Genomic DNA, 9,586 nt, shown 5'->3' on the forward strand with positions numbered 1-9,586 from the left:
TCTTTGTTGATGCATCGTCTATCCCTTTGCTCATTATTTCTCATGTCGATTTTGTATGTAAATTTCCATATCTAGTCGCTCACTTATATTCAATTTATTTTTTTTTCATCGGCATCAGAACTTTTTCCAAGTAGAGTACATTTACAAACATTGTGCATCTTGACATCGACGAATACCAATGAGTTAAGTTTGCGAGTTTTTTCTTGTTCTTTAATTGGGATTTATACTTTAATGTGATTTTTTTTGTTCAGTTGGTGATTTCACTTGCCCAAATGATATTAAGGTTATGGTTTTCTTCAATTTCTTTTCGTTTTTGGAGTTCAATGGCTATTGGAAGAGCCTGATATTGTGTGTATTGCAAATGGATGAATAAATTAAATTCAAAATTAAATACGCGAGGTGAGAAGAGATCGAATGTACGGTGAACAAAGCAAATTTGAAATTGAAAAAATATATGTAGGGTGAGAAATGAATGTAGGGTGAACAAAGCAGAATTGAGAAAATTGTATTTTAGGTATTGTAAATGGGAAAACAAAGTAGACTTACAATTAAAAATATATAAGTGATGAGGTGTGAAGAGAACGTGGGGTGAGCAAAGTAGTTTGTGGGATGGCAATAGACGCACCCTATTTTAATCCTTGCTTATGAACTAAGGCTTTAGTTTGTTTCGAGGAAAGTAAGCATCATGAAAGGAATGTTCATTTCCTGTGTTTGGGGAAGTAGAAGTAATGGAAACAGTTTCCTGATTAAAGAGAAAATATGAAGTAAAAATGGTTCATTCCAAAATTCAATGGAACCAATTTCCTTCCTTTTTTCCCTGCATTTATTACTCATAACCTAATATTTTATTATATTAATTGTCAACTTTTTAACAACTTTCCTAATGACTTTCTTTGTGTTACCGAAATGACTTTCTTTGTGTTACCAAACATCAAAATGAAAAGTTCTTATAAAATTGCATTCATGTCCACTTTCCCTTCCCATGAAAAAAAGAAAGGAATTACTTTCATTTCTGAAAACCAAACGAGGCCTAAATTTGAGTATTTCACTACTTCCGTATGCCCTTCAGTCATCTTTAATTAGCTAGGTCGGTGGCTGGCGATAACTTTTTTTCTTCGTTGACGTCAAAGGCTAAGACTTTGAGAGATTGAAGCAAAAGCCGGTCCGACTCTTGAAGTTTATTGAAGAATAACGAAAATTACAAGTGGAGAGAGATAAAACAACCGAATCTCCAAATCAAAAAGGAAACAAGTTGCGTATAGCCCGAGCTATAGAAAAGCAATGACACTGGCCCCCGATGCAAAATTTTACTACCTATATAATAAATGGAACATCACGTGTGGATGAGCTCCTGACTAAGCTAGCTAGGTTGCAAATACATTTAAAATAAATAAAGGGTGCGGCTATTTCCACTCCACTAAATACTTAATTCATTCCACACCTTATATTTTACTTTTAATGTTCCAATTCTGCCTTTAAATTTTGTGGTTTTTATTTTCTTTCTTTTAGTTTCCTGAATCTGATAAAATCTAAAAATATATACAAATATCTCATCAATATATTTAATGCAGACCTCCATTCTTCTCAAACCGCATCCTATATATATTCTCCTCGATCTCTTTTTTGAGTTCCTTCTTTACAATTATGAATATATATATATATATGCATATATGAAAGACTATATTTGAGGCCATAAATAAAATAAAAATAAGAACGAACAATCCCACCACACTGTATAACCACTCAGTTGAAGATTAAAGTGATTTTCAAATCTGATTTGAAAGATGTAGAGAATTGTTGTTGTTAGGATTTTATAGATTTTAGTTTAATATTATATTTTCACAAAAATTCTTGATTATGGGGTTAGTATTGGAATATTTAGTTTAAAATTGAAATGTGAGGTGAACAAAATATTTGGTGAGGTGGTAATAGCCGCACCCTAAATAAATAAGGTTAGAGAAATTTTATTCACACCGCAGATAGCTACCTCATGAAGGTCATGGCATATGAAAATATGAACTCAATCACGTGCCCAGGTGCGGGATTGGTTTTCCCTTCACATGTAACAATCATGCCCTAGCTCATCCTTGATAGGTAAAACTTTGTTGATCATCAACGTCAATCGGGACTTCTTGCCTGTATCTTGCATCCAGCGATTTGGTGGTGTGATTGCTAAATTTACTCCTAGTTAGACAGAAATTTATAGTGCCCACAAATTGATCCCAAAACTGATGATTTGAATAAGGAATTAGGTATGGTGCATTGTGAATGAGGATAGTTTTAAAGTTTAGGATTGTGTATGTAATAAAATGTTATAAAAGGTTAATAGAATGTGTATCAAATATGAGATATGTATCTAGTATTTAGCTATGTGTGAATAAAATTTCTCAACAAGTGAAAAACTAAATCATCAAAATTGAAATTTACATCTACTTACCCAAACTGTCACCATGAAAATGTTCATGAAAGAAAAAGAAGCACACCATATGCTATAATTCGCTAATGCATTTGCAACCTAATTCTCCTCATGAAAGATATGTGAAAGATCGGTGCATTTGAAAAATACATTATAATTAAGCAATTGCGCCAAGGCACCAAATATAGGGGCCGTAGAAAATTCTTTTTTGAAATTTTGTTTCGACACAGCACCGGGACATGCTCCTAGTTATCTCTGGCTGGCTGTGCATCTTAAACCAGCCAAACTGCCATCACTTTTCTCACACCCAAACCACAAATTGCTTTCGTGAAGCAGTAGACATGGAAAATGGAATATCCATACATTAGAAAGAGCTTCTTCATTTGGCAAGAGACTCGGACAACAAGCCAATACAGTAACATTCCTAAATCTTGCAATTCAACAATACTAATGTTACAACCTAGACTACACCAATTCCTAACCATCAAACTATGCTACTCAAGACTACATTATGGAAGTTAAAATCTAGGCAAGCCAATACATTAACATCCCTAACTAGGCAATGAAGACTAGATAGAAGCTAAAATCCAGAGCGAAGAACAACCAAGTCTCCAAACTGATACCTAATAAGCTTGAAACCCCATCTCTGAAGAAACTTAACAAATCTCAGCGTGGGTTATTACCCATCCAAGAAAGCTAAGCATGTAGGTAAGACTATCTAAAGGCCTATCTCAAAGGGAGCAAAGTTGTCTTTTCAAAGTCAGAACGTGCATTCTTAATGCTCTCATTGATAGCATCAGCACTCGACTGCAAGCTAGCAATGTCACGTTCTTTAGACCCTATAGCTGCCTTGATCAATGCATGCTTCTCCTGTAACTCAGTTATTCTTTTCTTGATACTATCAGCCTCAACTTCAAGTTTTGATTTCTCATGAGTTTGCTTCACTATCTTACTTTCTGCATCTTTTGATTTGCCCTCAAACTGTACTTGCCTTTGTTTGATAGACAAAAGTTCATTCACACGCCCACGTAAAATGGTAACATTGAATCCATATTTTTCCAAGTCAAGAAGACTCTCCAAAATGCTATCAAAAACCTGTGTAGGATCATCAAAATGCAGACTCGATATCTTGTCCACCAAACTGGAAAAGGTCACCATATTGCCAATAGCAAACCCCTCACGATATTCCTCTTTACATTTAACCAAGGGACGAAAATGAGGATTTTGTGGCATTATTCTGAACACGTCAAACGATTCGATTGCTTTCCAGATTGGGGAGCTCTTCACAAATGGCATAATTTGGTTCTCATCTGGCGGCACAGAGTCATTGACTGAATCAACTGGAGTAGAATCTCTTGCATGCCTAACTTGTTCAACAGTCTTACCTGGGTATGGTCCAACAGAAAAAGCAGATAAAGTCAGAATGGTTACTAGAAATACAGTCACAATCAATATATGAAGTAGCTTACTTAATTCATCCATGTTTGCTGCACCCTGCATTCCACCAAACCATGTGGAGAGAGGTCGGTCATCATCATCTGTATTTTGTGACGCTTGAACACGGATCCTAGCAGCTTCATTTGGTATACCCCTTGTTCCAGGAACATCAGCTGTATTTCTCCTAGATGCATCTTGCGAATCTAAATGCCAGATATGATTTCAGAATGCAAGGTAAAGAGAATAAAAAACAATATCTTTCATCTGAGCGAGGAGAGTTTGATTGCAGCATGCTTAACACATGCAAGTCGGTGGGGAAGCCTTTTTATTAAACTTTTGTTTCCATTTTTTTATTCAAAGAGAAAACAGTTATGTTCTACGGAATCAACACAGACCTACTCTTTGTTAACTGCCGACAGAATTGTTTTCTGGGTTAAGAGGACGCTCCTTTTAACTTTACTATTTCCAAAGTTTTAGATTTCAGATAATGTTTCCAAACTGTCTAGTGCTTCATGTCCTTCCTCCCTTCTATGAAATTTTTTCAAGTTGCTCAAAACACCAGAGAACAGCCTAAGCATGCAGCTCATCTGCTCTTTTCATAACTGGTAGGCTGAATATGAAATCAACTTACATACTCATACCTGAAGCATCCTGACCTTCGGGAACATGCAAAGCAACTTCGTCAAGTCTCTGATCTTCTAGAGCAATTTTGTCAGCAACATTTGATCCATTTAGTTCCCTAACTGTCGGTTTTTTTTTTTTTTTGTAGATCAGAAACAAACTTTTATCAACATAAATATATACAGTTCAAAACAAGGCACTAATATCTCTAACAAACAGAACATAAAAAATAAATTACAAAGAAAACATTAAAAGCATTAACTTGGTACAATGAAAAAAGAAAATGCCAAAAGCTCGACAGGCATTACAATTAAAAAAAATAACATGAAAAAAAATTGTCTCAACTTTGAAGAACTGTTGCTCAGAACAAAATGAAACTCTCTATCAACCTTTGTCGGGGGGGTAGAACCCAACCTCCTCACCACCCTAAAGATTGCCAACACAGTACATCCTCCAAACACCAACCCCTTCTTGCTACTCGAAGGAAACATAAACATCTGGCACAATAAGGCAGCGCAACAATGCACCATCTCACACTACGCCCCGTATCATCTTACATTAGACTTCAAAAACTATTTCTGCCTCAACTATAGCAATAGGGCAGTGGCAAGGCAGATGATGTGAGCTTACTATAACTTGTATCATGGAATCAGGTTCATGTCATAATGGAGTAGGTAGTTCAATCACAACTAGTAGTTGTCTGTTTTTAGTTTTGTTTTGTCTTTGAACAAAGAAAAAGAATAAAAAAAAAAAAAAAAGAATCTTGAATATTTGAATGCATCAATGTTGTCCGTCTTACTACTTTTAATAACTCCATTAAATGAAAGAAAGGTCCCCAAAATCTAAGATGATCTGACGTTTACATGGGACTGAATTTGCACCCAATCTTTTATATTTAAGCATTGCTTCCTCTCATTGGAAACTCTAGGATCAAATATTGATTAAATTGCAACAAGATAAGCCAAATAGAAACAAAAGAGGCTGACATAGTGCCAAATACGCTAAATATACCAAATTAAAGCACATCAAAAACCTCTCTAATTGGATAGTGTAAATTTCAACTTTAGCAAAATAGATGGCCATATATTTAGGTTGAATCTGAAAGATCAGTCAAATGATTTAGTGTTTAAGAATGTTTACCTCCCTGTGAGGCTTGTGAGCTTACGATCACCAACTTTCTAGGTCTGCCCCTCTTTCTTTTGTGGCTGCTTAAATCAGTTGGTTGCTGCTTAAAATCCTGAGAAAATAAACACCAACATCCATAGGCATACCATTGATATAATTAAGAACAGACAGCTGTAGATAAAAGAAAATTTGTTAGAGTGATCTCTCACTCAATGGTTATACCATGTCAGGAAAAAGAACCAGGCTACGGAGGAGGTTATCCAAAACTGAATCACTGCCATGTTCAGCTGACATAACCTGGGTGTTGATAGCTTATTTTAGATAATATCAAATTATTACTGATAGCTTCAGTCTGTAGAGCTTCACAATGGCATTTTTAGTTTTCATTAAATACATTTTTTTTTAGCTAGCCTATTTGATTCTGTGATACGTTTACTTAAGTTACTTTCCAGCTACAGAGTCCAAACACCAATAACTTCCCAGACCATCCAAATGATTTACCATCAATATGTTTTAATTCATGTAAAGGAACAGAAAAGTTCTCGCTGACAGAATCCACATAGAAGTTTGATTTACAAATAACTTATTTTGACTTCTGGGAGACCAATTCTATATTGCTTACCGTGCTCTCTTCTTGTGCTTGACCGTTTGCATTCTTCTTCTGATCTATCATGAGCTTCAGCAACTCTTCGTTGGGAATCTCACATGGATATTGAGCTGCCTCCTTTCCATTGACTTGCGACCCAGTAATGAGAGGTAATTCAGCTTCTTTACTTATGCCCTCCTTTTGAACAACATTTCCAGCAGAACCAATAACTCTGTAATCTTCCTTACCTGCAACTCAACTGTTTAGACACAACTTTTTTTTTTTCCCTACATAAGCCCAAACACTGCAGAGTTGACTGATAAACATGTGTACCTCTTTCCTTATGTTTCTCTTGACTAGGAAGCGCACATATTACCGCTTCCTGGGAACTTCCAACTAGAGCCTGTGAGCGCCTTCCTTTACTTTTGACAGAATGCATCTGGTTATCTAGCTCACCATCTTTCTGTTGCTTTGTCTTCTACACACGTAATGTGAGAAATGGTGATCAGGAAGAAAACAAATTAGAGGAGATAGCATCGCTTATGAACTACTCTCGATCAGATCTCTGTCTTAGTACTTTATAAGTAAACTTTTTTTAATCTCTAAAGAAACAGTGTACCACAATGCTTAATAAGATGTGGTATCGGTCCCAACGAAGCCCCGGCATCAAAGCTCTCTCTCTCTCTCTCTCTCTCTCTCTCTCTCTCTCTTCATGGATTTCGCAGGTCAAAAATTCTTGAGCAGAACAGATAAAATTTAAGAGAAGAGATTTAAAACTCACAACTTTCTTTTCACCATGCAAGCTCTCTACTTGAAAAAGCTGATGACTAAGAGCCGGCTTTCTTACTCGTCTTGATCCTCTAGTTCCACTGCTTTCCATGCTCCCAGTGGCCAACTCAGATAGAATTTCTTTATCATTGGGAGTTTTCCTCAATTGCCGTGGTGTACCAGATGATGTAGCCTCTGACACTTTGTCGTCCTTCAACTTTTTTAAAGGACGTGAGTCTGTAGCAATACCATTAGGCGCTACATCCTTGATGCTTTGGGTATAACTTGACTGCTCCTCAAGATTTTTCATTGAATTAGTTGATTCAGGGTTATCCCCTGCAGCACCAGTGGTTTTCTGTTGTGCAGCCACCTGACTGACCTCAGGATGGTTGGAACCATTCTGTACAGGCAGTAGTTTGACCAAATGCTCTTCCTCTGGTTGAGAATCTGAAGCACCCAGTATCTCCTGGAACAGAGCCCAATTAGCTACCAATGAATATAATACCCAGGAAACACTAACTAAGCTTCAAGTCATGCAACAAACTAAACTTTTGGCTTTAATGTACCTCACTTGCATCAAAAGAAATATAATTTTTTTATAATATATTAGGTCGATACATAATAGTGAGCCCCACAAAGAACCTATAATATCTTAATATGGATTAACCTATCACCAAGTACGGCCAAACAATATGAACTGCAAATGAGATGTAGCAATACAGTTTCAATAATGATTCTGCAACCCGCCTTCTCCATTGTCCTCTCTCCCACAATCCATACTGAACAAGAATAAACTGAAAACAGATTATTCCTTAGATCCACCAATGCATTTGACATCTTTCAATTCAACAAAGACAACAAGGGGTCTTATATCGATAATGTAAGTTCCTTAGCCTCAACCACAGGTGTGAAGGCAATGTTATACAACATTGGAAATGTACCAATAAAAGGAAGAAAACCCACAGAAAAAATCTATTTTCTCATTGCGACTCTTATCTTCTATTTCTGTAAAGAGAATGGAAAGGTCGACATGGTAGAAACCCAAGTAATTAATCTGAACCAGAGAGTCTCAACTGCCATTTTTTACCAAAAAGGTTCTATTATTTTCTCGTATACAAAAATGCAGGGAGAAAACTTCCAGTGCCACAAATGAGCCTGAACTGAAAACAAAAATCGCAGACACAATAAACCTATGCAATCTACACAAAACAGCATCATTTCCACAAATTCTCAAAAAGACCAAAACAGCATCATTCCGGCAAATTCTCAAAGAAGTAGCCACTGCACTTACAAGTCCAGCTGTGCAAGTAGTTATGAACACAATCTTATCACACTCACTAACAGAACTATAGCTTTTACGATTACATGCATGACATCAATCTTACAAGGAGTTAGAACAGCAAACCTGCTTGTTGGGCCGGACCCAAATGCCGGCAACCCAATCCTCGTGGAGACGCAGACGATCCCTATCGAATTCCAGAACGTCCGGCGGGTTCTCAAAGAAGATACTATATTTGGAGTTCTTCTTGATAACTTTGCGGATAACTCCGGTCCACCAGCCGTCACGGTAGTCGGCGTCGACTATGTGGCCTTCTTCGAGATCCTGGTCAGCCACGTGAGGCGGCAGAGGCCTTATATAAGCGGAATCCACGTGCTCTTTCAGTGGCTGAGACCCGTCTTCGGTGACCAACGTCTTGTACTCCACCACAGCCTTCTTCCTCTTCTTCGATGCTGAGCTCGGAGCTGGGCTCTGCACAATGGTAGCTCTGAACCACGCTCCTTTGAACCCTTCCTCGTCGCTCCGGACCTCCACTTCTGTTCCTACGCTGAACAGCTGGGTTTGTTGTTGCTGGGATTCGGAGGCGTCGAACCCCGCCATGGGTTGTTGTCTTGATTAAACCAAACCAAACCCTAAGGGGGAGGAACAACTGGATTGTACTTGGGTTGTGGGTACTGCTGTTTCTAAACCAATCTAGCTTAGTCAAACCGAGGGCTCTCTGTGGTGGTGGATGTGAGAGACAGGGCGTCGCTTTTTTACATCTCGGTAATGAAGAGAAGATGCACAGCATTTTAGAAACTATACCCATCACGCTTTTTTTTACCCTCAAATTTGACCCAAAAGATACGTACAACGGAGTAGGAGTAGAGTTATGCTTAGAACAATAGCTCATTCGCAGCATGACCGTTTACATGTCACGCATATGTTAAAGATAGCTTTACGTATGTGTTCTTGATGTAGAAAGACTGGAAAATATTTTACATTTTATTTGTGAATCTCTGGTAATTTTTAATAGGGTTGAAGGGGTATCAATAGTTTAGGGTTTTTTTTTGTTTTTTTTTAGAAATGTAAACTTTATATAATAGAACGAATATCACAACTATCAACTATAGGAGATATCGGTAGTGGGAATAAATTCTTCACTCTCCTCCCTGCCCGAATAACAACGATTACAGTGGATAAGAACCGATAGGGGTTCAACCGTACTCTAACATATTCCAGAAGTCTCGATACATCCTTATAATCAACCATAAGAAAAAACAATTATTTCAAAACACTACATGCTAAAACTACTAGTTTATATATATATATATACACACACACACAAAGCTGATCAGGTGCGGACGTTCGCACC

The 9,586-nt window shown here is 37.4% G+C and overlaps 1 protein-coding gene across 1 annotated transcript; it reads right to left on the reverse strand.

Moving 5' to 3' along the window:
• Positions 1 to 2,759: 2,759 nt before the first annotated feature.
• LOC101309389 lies at positions 2,760 to 8,991 on the reverse strand. The gene is made up of 8 exons (XM_004288501.1): positions 8,359 to 8,991; positions 6,967 to 7,419; positions 6,519 to 6,663; positions 6,222 to 6,433; positions 5,615 to 5,711; positions 4,495 to 4,596; positions 3,886 to 4,056; positions 2,760 to 3,801 (listed from the first exon to the last, which is right to left on the reverse strand). The coding sequence occupies exons 1-8, from the start codon at positions 8,830 to 8,832 to the stop codon at positions 3,143 to 3,145; spliced, it is 2,313 nt and encodes a 770-aa protein (XP_004288549.1). The 5' UTR covers positions 8,833 to 8,991; the 3' UTR covers positions 2,760 to 3,142.
• Positions 8,992 to 9,586: the final 595 nt, after the last annotated feature.

The sequence above is a fragment of the Fragaria vesca genome, linkage group LG1, assembly GCF_000184155.1.
Source record: "Fragaria vesca subsp. vesca linkage group LG1, FraVesHawaii_1.0, whole genome shotgun sequence".
NCBI classification, from domain to species: Eukaryota; Viridiplantae; Streptophyta; class Magnoliopsida; order Rosales; family Rosaceae; genus Fragaria; species Fragaria vesca.

Excerpts from the sequence above, each read along its gene's own strand:
- LOC101309389 (XM_004288501.1), bottom strand. The coding sequence starts at position 8,832 with ATGGCGGGGTTCGACGCCTCCGAATCCCAGCAACAACAAACCCAGCTG. Across the intron at positions 4,597-5,614 it reads CTCACAAGCCTCACAGGGAG|TTAGGGAACTAAATGGATCA; the intron begins GTAAACATTCTT and ends AAAAACCGACAG. Across the intron at positions 3,802-3,885 it reads AGCAAACATGGATGAATTAA|GTAAGACTGTTGAACAAGTT; the intron begins GTAAGCTACTTC and ends GACCATACCCAG.